The sequence below is a fragment of the Salmo salar genome, chromosome ssa01 (genome assembly GCF_905237065.1).
Source record: "Salmo salar chromosome ssa01, Ssal_v3.1, whole genome shotgun sequence".
Taxonomy (NCBI): domain Eukaryota; kingdom Metazoa; phylum Chordata; class Actinopteri; order Salmoniformes; family Salmonidae; genus Salmo; species Salmo salar.
The window spans coordinates 154,964,048-154,976,524 of NC_059442.1; the positions used below are offsets into that span (position 1 = coordinate 154,964,048).

At 43.4% G+C, this 12,477-nt stretch overlaps 1 protein-coding gene across 2 annotated transcripts in view; it reads right to left on the minus strand.

Moving 5' to 3' along the window:
- Window positions 1-12,477, minus strand: part of LOC106568988 (rho guanine nucleotide exchange factor 28) — a 108,509-nt gene that overhangs the window by 79,849 nt on the left and 16,183 nt on the right. For both annotated transcript variants that reach the window (XM_045692531.1, XM_045692539.1), the window contains exons 3-4: window positions 10,720-10,876; window positions 9,899-10,315 (exon numbers count right to left, since the gene is read on the minus strand). In XM_045692531.1, coding sequence (XP_045548487.1) covers window positions 9,899-10,315; window positions 10,720-10,876 — 574 coding nt within the window. The remainder of the gene's footprint in view (window positions 1-9,898; window positions 10,316-10,719; window positions 10,877-12,477) is intronic.

Below are 12,477 nucleotides of genomic sequence, written 5' to 3' on the forward strand. Positions count from 1 at the left end.
AATAAATTAAAAATATCTCTTCATTCTGAATTGCTGTCCTACACTTGAACTTTCTCTCCATATCTGTCTTCTTCGTTGCCACGGTTACTTACCACTACTGTACCACAAATGCTTGACGATGTGCCATGTAACCATAACCCAATTACTGGACTAGGAACTGTAGGCACAAGAACTGTTCACCGTGAGCTTCATGAAATGGGTTTCCACTGCAGAGTAGACACACACAAGCCTAAGATCACCATGCGCAATACCAAGCGTCGGCTGGAGTGGTGTAAAGCTCGACACCATCGGACTCTGGAGCAGTGGAATCGCGTTCTCTGGAGTGATGAATTACGATTCACCATCTGGCAGTCCAACGGACAAATCTCGGTTTGGCGGATGCCAGGAGAACGCTACCTGCCCCAATGCATAGTGCCAACTGTAAAGTTTGGTGTTGGAGGAATAATGGTCTGGGGCTGTTTTTCATGGTTTGGGCTAGACCCCTTAGTTCCAGTGAAGGGAAATCTTAACGGTACAGCATACAATCACGTTCTAGACAATTCTGTGCTTCCAACTTTGTGGCAAAAGTTTGGGGAAGGCCCTTTCCTGTTTAGGCATGACAATGCCCCTGTGCACAAAGCGAGGTCCATACAGAAATGGTTTGTCGAGATCAATGTGGAAGAACTTGACTGGCCTGGACAGAGCCCTGACCTCAACCCCATCGAACACCTTTGGAACACCGACTGCGAGCCAAGACTAATCGCCCAACATCAGTGCCCGACCTCACTAATGCTCTTGTGGCTGAATGGAAGTCCCTGCAACATCTAGTGGAAAGAATGAGATGTTCGACAAACAGGTTTCCACATACTTTTGGTCATGTAGTGTACATGCAGGTCAAAGTTCAGTCAACAAATTTGGGGGGTGAAAAATGTAAAGTAACTCATTTATAAAACAATTCTAAGAGGCATCAGATGTGCTGTATGTCAAATTTGCATAAGCTTTTCAAATTCTGTTTTTAGATAATCAAATCAAAACTATGCAGAGAGAAAAAAAGTAAGAGAAAAATGATTAACGATAACTTGGCTATATACTCAGGGTACCAGTACAGAGTCGATGTGCAGGGGTATGAGGTAATTGAGGTAGATGTGTACATAATTGAGGTAGATGTGTACAGATAATAAACAGTAGCAGCAGCGTATGTGATCAGTCAAATTAGTTCATGCAAAAAGGATAGAACGGTCTATGACTTGGGTGGCTGGAGTCTTTGACCATTTTTAGGGCCTTACTCTGACACCACCTGGTATAGAGGTCCTGGATGGCAGGAAGCTTAGTCCCAGTGATGTACTGGGCCGTACACACTACCCTCTGTATCGCCTTGCGGTCGACACCAAGCAGTTGCCATACCAAGCGGTGTTGCAGCCAGTCAAGATGCTCTCAATGGTGTAGCTGTAGAACTTTTTGAGGATCTGAGGGCCAATGCCGACTCTATTCACCGTCCTGAGGGGGAAGAGGCGTTGTCTTGCCTTCTTCACGACTGTGTTGGTGTGTGTGGACCATGATAATTCCTTAGTAATGTGGACACTGAGGAGCTTGAAGCTCTGAGAGTGTGCGAGAGAGAGAGAGAGAGAGAGAGAGAGAGAGAGAGAGAGAGAGAGAGAGAGAGAGAGAGAGAGAGAGAGAGAGAGAGAGAGAGAGAGAGAGATAGACAGGGAGGAGAGCGACAGAGCCAACTGAGATTCATGTCCCCTAATGGGGACTGACACTCAGGCACACAGACAATACGTGACCTTTCCAAAGAGACGGGTAAGCATTCAACGGCACGATTTAAGAAACACAATCGTCACTCTTATGTAAGAAGCTGTGGGTGAACTTGGTCTGTATGTACACTGTAGAGTGTGGATACCTTTGTCTATCCCCTTCTTCACCCTTGCCTTCTCAGTATGATATAGACTAATGTTCTTATCCCCTGCTTTCACTAGCTTGATAAAGATAAATAGACTTGATAATTACTTTTGTGTGCAAGTAGGCATAGTTTGAATTTAGCCATAGTGGTAATAATAATAATAATAATACATGGGACTTATATAGTGCTTTTCAAGGACCCAAAGTCGCTTTACAACATAGAAATGAAAAAAAAAAAACAGGAGTGAAAACAAAACAACATAAGACTAAAAAAAACATGAACAAAGAGAGGGGTGGGCTCAAAGAAGGGAAAGAGTGTGATGTATCAGTATAATGTATGGGGTTTGGATACGAAGCCGGTTTAGGGTAAGGGGTAGGGTAAGGGGAGGGAGGCGACAATGTTGCGGTGGTGGAAGAATGAGGATTTGACAGTCGGTCTTATGTTGTGGTCAAAGGAGAGGGTGGTGTCCAGGATGACATCAAGGTTGTGTGTGTTGGGGGGAGGGAGAGACCGTGGTGTCGTCTTTAGTGAGGGTGGATTTGGTGCCTATGAGGAGGAGTTCAGTTTTGTCACTGTTGAGCTTGAGGACGTTTTGTTGCATCCACGTTTTAATTGCAGGGGCAGGATTCAATGTGGGTCAGAGGTGGTTGAGGAGGGATTTGGTGCTGAGGTAGATCTGGGTGTCATCGGCATAGCAGTGGAAGTCAAGGTTAAAGTGACGGAGGATGCGACCAAGTGGAAGGATGTAGATGATGAAGAGTAAGGGATCCAGCACAGAGCCCTGGGGGACACCCTGTGTAACTGCAGCTGAGTCTGAGGTGTGGCCACTGAGGGAAATGTAGTGGGTCCGGTTTGTGAGGTAAGATTGTACCCAGGAGAGCGCAGTACCCTCAAAACCCAGACCCTCAAGCCTGGTGAGGAGGATCTGATGGCTCACTGTGTCAAAAGCGGCACTCTGGTCGAGGAGAATCAAGATGTTAAGGGCACCACACCAGCATCAGCAGAGGTGAGAAGATCATTGACAACTTTGAGGAGTGCAGTTTCAGTAATGCAAAGGGGGCGGAAACCAGACTGGAGGGGAGCAAATAGGTTGTTGACAGAGGCGAACAGAGTCCGGGAGTTCTTATTGGAGCTGTTGTTGATGTTGGATAAATAGTTGGACCTGGCAGCACTGAGGGCATCTCTGTAGGTGGAGAGGTGGAGTTTGTTGGCCTCAGCCCAGACTTCCTGGTCAGGTGCTCCAGGCGGGCGGCCTTCTTGCTTCGGGACGCTGAGCTCAGGGGTAAACCAGGGGGAGGTGGAGGAGAAGGAGACAGGTTTAGTTTGGAGGGGGGCCAGAGAGTTGAGGGAAACAGATATTGAATTGGGCAGCTAGTTCATCAGGTGAGTTGGGGGCGTGGTCAAGGGGCAGGGCAGAGCAGTTGGCATCAGAGAGTTGGAGGGGGTCAACAGCTTAGATGTTGCGGAAGAAGAGGAGGCATTTGTCAGTGTTGTGGGGTGAGTATGAGCGAAGAGAGAAATGAAGGATCTTGTGGTCAGACAGTGGGAACAGGAGGTCTGGGCTGAGTTAGGATGAGGCCAACAGAGCAGACAAGATCAAGTATGTGTCCCTTGATGTGAGTGGGAAAATTGACATGTTTGTTAATATTGAAACAGTCTAGACCAGCAATGAAATCAGAGGCAAGTCTTGAGTTAGTGGTGCCAGTCTGTCTCTGGCTCTGTCAGCTGGTTGTTGGGTTGACCTGTTTGGCAAGGTATTGATGTGGCACTATTGTTGTGTTGCATGTAGAAACAGACTTGCACCAGAGATGGTGTTTATCTATAGCATGCCTTACTAACCTGTAAAGGCAATGTAACACCATATAAAGCTCCTCATGTGACATAATGGGATTGTTAGCTTGACTAACCTGTACCCCCACACATTGACTCGGTACCGGTTCCCCCTGTATATTGCCTCGTTATTGTTATTGTGTTATTTAAAAAATTTATATACTCTATTTCTTGAACTGCACTGTTGGTTAAGGGCTTGTAAGTAATCATTTCACTGTAAGGTTTACACCTGTTGTATTCGGCGCATGTGACAAATACAATTTGATTTGATTTTGACAAGGATTTGTATATAATATACACTGAACAAAAAAAATCTAAACGCAACATGTAAAGTGTTGGTGCCATGTTTCATGAGATAAAATAAAAGATTACAGAAATTTTCCATATGCACAAAAAGCTTATTTCTCCCAACTTTTGTGCACAAATGTGTTTACACCTCTGTTAGTGAGCATTTCTCCTTTGCCAAGATAATCCATCCGACTGACAGGTGTGGAATAAAAAGAAGCTAATTAAACAGCATGATAATTACACAGGTGCACCTTGTGCTGGGGACAATAAAAGGCCAATTTAAAATGTGCAGTTTTGTCACACAACACAATGCCATAGATGTCTCAAGTTTTGAGGAAGATCGCAATTGGCATGCTGACAGCAGGAATGTCCACCAGAGCTGTTTCCAGAGAATTTAATGTTTATTTATCTACCATAAGCCGCCTCCAACGTTGTTTTAGAGAATTTGGCAGTATTCCAACAGGCCTCAGACCATGTATATGTCGTCGTGTGGGCGAGCAGTTTGCTGATGTCAACGTTGTGAGCAGAGTGCCCCATGGTGGCAGTGGGGTTATAGTATGGGCAGGCATAAGCTACGAACAACGAACACGATTGCATTTTATCAATGGAAATTTGAATGCACAGAAATACCGTGACGAGATCCTGAGGCCCATTGTGAGGCCCATTTTTTTAAAGGTATCTGTGAAAAAACAGATGCATAGCTGTATTCCCAGTCATGTGAAATTCATAGATTAGGGCCTAATAAATGTATTTCAATTGACTGATTTCCACTGTAACTCAGTAAAATCAATGAAATTGGTGCATGATGGCTTTGTATTTTTGTTCAGTATATAAACTGTGAGGTACCAAAACACATTGTTTTTTAAAATCCCCTTTAGAATAAAGCATTGCATGCATTATCATCACGTTTGCGTAGTGGCATAGAGCAGTAGTGTAGAAGTTACACACCTTTTTTTGTAGCCTAGGGCCCGAAAAATATGGCCTTTTAGAAATGCATTTCATGCAATTGTACATCATTTTACAAGACTGAATATGTTTTAATACCGCACAAATGATCGAAATGACAGGCTACTTTGACACTGACAAACTGAGAATCTGAGATCAATAAAAATGACCTTGTATTGAATCCACCAATAGCCTAGGCCTAGGTGTGTGGAGACACACATATTGTGCAATATGAGGAGGAAATTATAGTCCTAAAAAATCTTTCCAGTTTCACTGACTCAACCATTGATGTGCAGCCCACTAACTGGCGATGGCCGACGGGCTCGTGCCAAAAGCCTATCTCTCTCTTGTTTTACTTTGTAAAACAATGCTGTTCACTCAATAGGCCTATTTGGAAGTTGATAAAATATTTTGGTAGCCTACATACAGATGAGTCTTCTCTTTTCATCAGGAGCAAATTGTATTTGAAATATTAGCGAAATGCCTGTTTTGGCTACATGGTGTTCACTGACAGATTTGCCGCACGTTCCTGACTGTAGGCTATGCCTTGTGATTGGGCTACACACAATCCACAGCTAGGCATTTTTTCAAAAAGCTATTGATCCTCTGTGGCTAAATTATAGACATATTCCTGGTGTAGTACTCTGAATAATATAATTACAGTGAATCTCACTGTAGTTATGTGAGAGATTGAGGCGTGCTTCTCTCTCACACACTACAGGAATGGCCACGCGTTGGTCTCGAGGCTGCAATGTTGCGCAAACCATAAACCCAGGCCGGCCCAACACTAATCAGTTCTGAGAATATCAGGCACGTTTTCACAATACGTTTGTTAAGGGGCAGGACAATTACATAGGAGGCACCTAGAATTAACACAGATTGCTTTTATTGGCATTTTTACATTACAAACAGTGAAAACAAATGTCATGCCACAAGAGGTACCAGATCCAAACAAATAGGTTCCGGAATTAAAAAATCAGAAACTGTGAGGTGCTTCTGGCCCTGCAGCCTTGTGAATGTTAACCTGTTTAAAGGTCTTATTCACATCGGCTACAGAGAGTGTGATCAGACCGTCGTCCGGAACAGCTGGTGCTCTCACGCATGGCTCAGTTTTTCTTGCCTTGAAGTGAGCATAGGAGGCATTTAGCACGTCTGGTAGGCTTGTGTCACTCTGGCCTTTAGATCAGTGTTGTCGTGTCTTCGGCTATGCCGGATTAAGTGATATGACATGCTATTCTATAAAATAATTTCTCTGTAATTAATATTACCTGATTAAGCTAATCAGGTAAATGTAATTAACTAGAAAGTCGGGGCACCACGAAAGAATGTTTATAGAGCGGTTATCTTCCGAATAAACTCTTAAAAACCTAGTAATCTTTTACATCAGTAGCAGTCAATATTTAATCGTCACTTTATTCAGTCTCATCTGAAAGTTGTAAATTCTTGGTTATCTTCACGAACCCTGGCTAACAAGTTGAATCAGCAATACAACATTTGGTTTAATTATTTATTTACTAAATACCTAAATAATCACACAGAATTACATCTACACAGAATGGATCATACATTGAATACAAATTATGTCATAAAGGAAAACGTCCCTAGCGGACGGAGCAGATATGACGGCTGGTTACACAAAGAAAGGGGGTTGGGTTTTGAATGAAAGAGCGGGAAGACTGAGGAACAAAAAGATTTTGTGTCTCTATCGGGCCGTAGGATGCAATGCTATCGTAAATACAGTATCTTATGCATTATGAATAACCGCCCATTTGAAAAAGGAAAATGCAATAAATATTTACTCTGAGCTGCGCTTCGGTAGATTGGTCGTAGATAGAAGGCCGGGTTGTTTAGCATGGATCTCTTGTCCTCTGAAGAATGTCCGTGGTGGTAAACTGGATACGTTGTAGTATTGTTGTGTGTTAGACTGGATACGTCGTCCATTCTTTCCTAGCCCACGTTTACAGCGGCTGCTGCTAACTCAACGGCTAGGAGGTATCACTTCTGGAGTGAATAAGAGTTCAAAGTTCATACCAAGTTGCCATACTTTTAAGCTTGTGCTATATTCTGGCTGGTATAGTCAAAATTCATCCTTTTGGTGTGTCGATCGTCACCTTCACATTGAACACGATGCTAATTTCGTTAGGTTATTATCTGAGCCCTTTTAACGTAGGACCGTCGTCCTCACGTCCTCAGAACAGAAAGTTACATTTTCGTAACAGGGCTTATATAGTAGGGGAGAGAAGGGCGTGTTTCATAGTTTATAACCAATGTCTGTTCACTTGGGCGGGGCCTCTGAGTGAGCAGCGTTTCTCTATTTCAAACCATTCTCTTATTTAAGAAGCTAAAATTACATTTCATCTTTTCACAAATAGTTTCATATTTAAACATTTAAATTGCACAACAATTCCATGTGAATCTGATAACTAGAATGTGTCGACTTTCCAAGATACAGTTAATGTCATCCTGTCATTAGTAGTAATGTCTCAGACAACAACTGATCTGAGATCATATTCATTAAGTACCAACGCATATTTTCAACTGGTTGGATTACCGAAATATGGTTCTGTTTCCCACCTTTTGATGTTACCAGACTCTCTATGTTACAAAGGCTTTACAAGAGTCAACTATAAAGTAGAGAGAGAGAAAAGGGGAAAGGTATTTATGAGGGTCATAAACCTCCCCAACAGGCCAACGTCATGACAGTGTGGATGTTGCCTGTAATCCATGGCTTCTGTTTGAGATATATACGTACGGTCACTGTGGGGACGACGTCGTCGATGAACTTACTAATGAAGCCAATGACTGATGTAGTAAACTCCTCAATGCCATCGGATGAATCCTGGAATATATTCCAGTCTTTGCTAGCAAAACAGTCCTGTAGCTTAGTCACTGGTACACCCTGTTTGAGTTTTTGCTTGTAAGCAGGAATCAGGAGGATATAGTAATGGTTATATTTGCCATGGAGGGCAAGGGAGAGCTTTGTATGTGTCTCTGTGTGTAGAGCAAAGGTGATCTAGAATTGTTTTCCCTCTAGTTGTGCAGGAGACATGCTGGTAGAAACTAGGTCAAACAGATTTAAGTTTTCCTGTATTAAAATCAACAGCCACTAAGAGCGTTGCTTTTGGATGAGTATTTTCTTGTTGGCTTATGGCCTTATACAGCTCGTTGAGTGTGGTCTTAGTGCCAGCACCGGTTTACCTCATTTCTACATATTCTATTGGTTCACATTAGCTACCGACAGAATACAGTACATGTCACTATCTGAAATTCAGGGATTTTTCAGGCATTGAGATCCTTGGGCGGACCGGGTAAAGTTTTTATATATGTTTGTATATACATTATATACATTTTCGGGATGGAATAACACTTTGTATAAACGTAAATGACTAAAACCAGATATAAAGTATATAGAAAAAGATAGTGGCATATTTTTGTTATAATATAATCTTTGACAACTAACAATCACCAAAATAAAATCTAGACAGTCAGGGAGAAATGAAAATTCTCCAAACAATGAATTTATTGAAAATTCTCCAAACAATTAATATAGCAGTATTGATTTTGTTATTTAAGCAAAAATACACAGCATTAGCCATGGTGAAATGCATAGAATTGAAGGTAATTCAATTTAAAACCAACATTTTCTCTCAGAATTGTAGAATTGCAGGAAATGTCATGCCCTGATCTGTTTCACCTGTTCCTGTGATTGTCTCCACCCCCTCCAAGGTGTCACTTTTTCCCCCCAGTGTATTTATCCCTGTGTTTCCTGTCTCTCTGTGCCAGTTGGTCTTGTATGTTTAGTCAAGTCAACCAGCGTGTTTTTCCCGTACTCCTTTTTGCTATTCTCCTTTTTCTAGTCCTCCCGGTTTTGACCCTTGCCTGTTTCTGGACTCTGTACCCGCCTGCCTGATATTCTGCCTGCCTTGACCACAAGCCTGACTGCCACTCTGTACCTCCTGGACTCTGATCTGGTTTTGACCTTTTTGCCTGTCCACGACCATTCTCTTGCCTACCCCTTTGGATTATTAAACATTGTAAGACTCCAACCAGCCTTCCCTGTAGCTCAGTTGGTAGAGCATGGTGTTTGCAACGCCAGGGTTGTGGGTTCGATTCCCACGGGGGGCCAGCACAGAAAAAATGAAATGTATGCATTCACTACTGTAAGTCGCTCTGGATAAGAGCGTCTGCTAAAATGACTAAAATGTAAAAAATGTAAATCTGCCTCCTGTGTCTGCATCTGGGTCTCACCTTGTGCCTTGATAGGAAATTGGCTTAATAATGCAAACATTTCTCTACACCGCCAAGATGACGGCCATTACATAGCGCCCATTGCCATGCCCCCTGCCACCCACCACCTAAGCCCCTTTTTGACCCAGAAAAAAAAATGTCATGACTGTAAAGTATTGTAAATAATCTGAATAGGTTTCCGTTAAAGTGTCTGTTAACCTAACATAGCAGGCGTAAAATAAACTAGATCCCCGAAAACTGGTCTTGACGAGAAGAAGAAAAAGCAGCAGTCGTGCCACAGGCTCACTTCCCATTTCCCCTGAAAACCGGAACATCCGGCACAGGCTAGGTAAGCCTACACAGTAACTATCATCAATCGTTGTTTTAATTGTAGAAAATAACACATTGATGATTTTTCTTTCTGATCATGGATAACTGTCTCGGGTCATATCTTCCTTGCCTGTTACTAATTGTAATCTATATGACATAGGTATAGGCTAAGTAGAAATGTGTACAGAATGTCTCAAGTTCTAAGGTATCGGAAATCATCTGGGAAAGATAGTACAGTACACTTGCTGGAACTGCTCCAAAACAAGCCGTTTAGGGTCAGATTCCCTACCAACCACAACACACAACTCACGTACCCCACTACACTAGTCATAGGGCTTTTCCACAGCAGCACTGGAAAAGCCCTATATAAAAAGCCCAAGTAGTATGGTTGGTTACCTTCTCTAGGTTGGCTGGCCTTGCCGCTCCACTCCAGAGGGTAGTTCAGGTTTGCCACGGCCTGGGTTATCCTCTCATCCATCTCCCTGAGATGACACTCTATCTGTGGATCAGGTCTGGGTCTCCCACCGCTAACCCCCTCCTCCTCCTGGTCTGTCTGCCCCAGAGAGTGCTCCTTTCCTGGACCAGCGCTCATGTCACCCTCCCTGTCCCCCTCCCCTGGAGCTGCTGAGACCCTCCTCAGAACCTCCAGGTGGCTCTGGGGACTCAGACAGTCGCTGTTGGCTAGCAGGTACTCGGCCACTTCCTGTGGCAAATCGCAGACGTACCTCAGGGAGGCCCCGCCTCCACAAGGCTTGGCTCCGCCCTCTGTGTGGCGATACACTGTGACAGAGGCGGTCTCTTGGAGGTCGTGACCTGTGGAGGAGAGGAGACGAACAGACGACTGAGGATCAAATATGACAATAAGTGCCAACTCCCGATGAGACTGACACAAGTCCTTCTGACATTGACACACTCCTAATATGGACACTGTACAGCAATAACAGTTTTCTGCTCTCAAACATGATTTATATTGAAGCTTGTGACACAGCAATATGGATGGTCTTTATTAGGTTAGGCAAACTGCTGCTATCTACTGATTTATTACAATCGCTGTTATGTTGACCTGAACTTAAAAGAGCAAAAGAGGAACTAATGATAACTGGAAGTTAGTGACCCTGTATCAAACTAAGGGTTCTGTTCTAACCTCAATCAGTAGCTCTGTGTGAGACAGTTAGACTGATCTGGGACCAGTGGACACTATAAACAGTGGGACTCACCAGGAACTGTGAAACAAAGAGACTCTCCATCCTCCGCTCTCTTAACTACAGTAACATGGACTAGTCTGGAACCTTCTAGAACCACGTAGAACTCTGTCTGTTCTGGTTCCCTGTCCAGATCTGGAACCTGTAACACAGCACGGACCTCCACCTGGCCCTAGAGAGAGAGAGAGAGAGAGAGAAGAACAGGGTTCAACTGTGTGAAATCATTCATTGGTTTTCTAACAAGAGAGAAGAACAAAGTAAAGGAGAAGAAGATGGTCAACACATTCAACACATCCAATCAACACATTCCTGTGACTGTTCATCAAGGCCACCATTCATAACCTACTTACTACTACCTCCCCTCGCTGAACAGCCATAATAATGCAATGCTGGAGAATTCAAGCAAAAGGATTAAACACTTTCTCTTGCTTGTTGAGAAAATGTGTGTCTGAAAGGTTCTTTTCTACTCTTCCTCACGCTAAAGCCTTTTGATTATTTTCACTCGTTTTCAGACGTTTCCTCCATTTCCTGGATTCTGAGAGGCCCTTCAGAGCTAATGATGGAGGAAGAGAGGAATAGAGAGAGTGAGAGACAGAGGTAGAGAGAGAGAGGGAGAGAGAGATACACCCCTCCTCCATCTTTGTGACTGTGGGAATGCTCCACTCCTCCACCCATATTTCACCCAGCAGAGCAAACTGCCTCTTCAGCTATAACACCAAGACAAGTTATCCCTCGCTTTCTCTCATCTTCATCCTTAACTCTCCCCCTCTCTTGACAAATCTCTGTTGGTTGTTTCTTCTGTCTTTCACCTTCATTTTTCCCACACTTTCTCCATCTCTCACTTTTCACCCCTCTCTCACTCTACCCATCTTGCTCTTTTTATCACACTCTCTCTCCTCTCTCTCCCTCCTTCCTCGCTCTCTCGCCCTCCTTCACAAGGAGGATTTTGTTTCCTTCCATAATTAGTATCGGTGGAGGTGGAGGCCTCTCTCTGAAGACGAGAAGGGTGGCATACAAATTACAGCTGTAAGCTGATACCCACATGAAAGACGCCCAATCACACGGCTGCATAGTCAGTGGAAAAGTTGAGGACAGACAGAAACGGACATCAACATGTTAAGAGACCAGCCCTAATCTGGCTAGGAGTTATACACTGAGCTTTGGTGATCTTTGACAATACTTTCCCACAGAACACACAGCATTATGAAGAACAACAACATAGGCCTGGCTGGCTATAAGGTCAGAGCTATTTCACTGCTCACTGACTGCCAGATACAGGCTATTGAACCAAGAAAAATGACCCATGAACAAGAAAAATGTCATGGACCAATAAGAACACAAAGGCAACCACACTTTAATATTTCAGAATGGCTGTTTTTGCATGGCTGTTTTCCTTGAGTAATAATCTGTCTATGAAGGAGGAATCACAATGAACTCCACCATAAAATGGGAAATACCCCAAGCACAACTGACAGCGGACAAGAAAACAAAACACAGACGTTAGTCATCAAAACAAAATCTGATATCTTATCCACTTACACAATATATACACAAAAGTATGTGGACACACCTTCAAATTAGTGCATTCGGCTATTTCAGACATACCCGTTGCTGACAGGTGTATAAAATCGAGCACACAGCCATGCAATCGCTATAGGCAAACATTGGCAGTAGAATGGACGGTTTTGAAGCATTTATTTGGGCTGAAATTTCTGAGGCTGGTAACTCTAATGAACTTATCCTCTGCAGCAGAGGTAACTCTATGTCTTCATT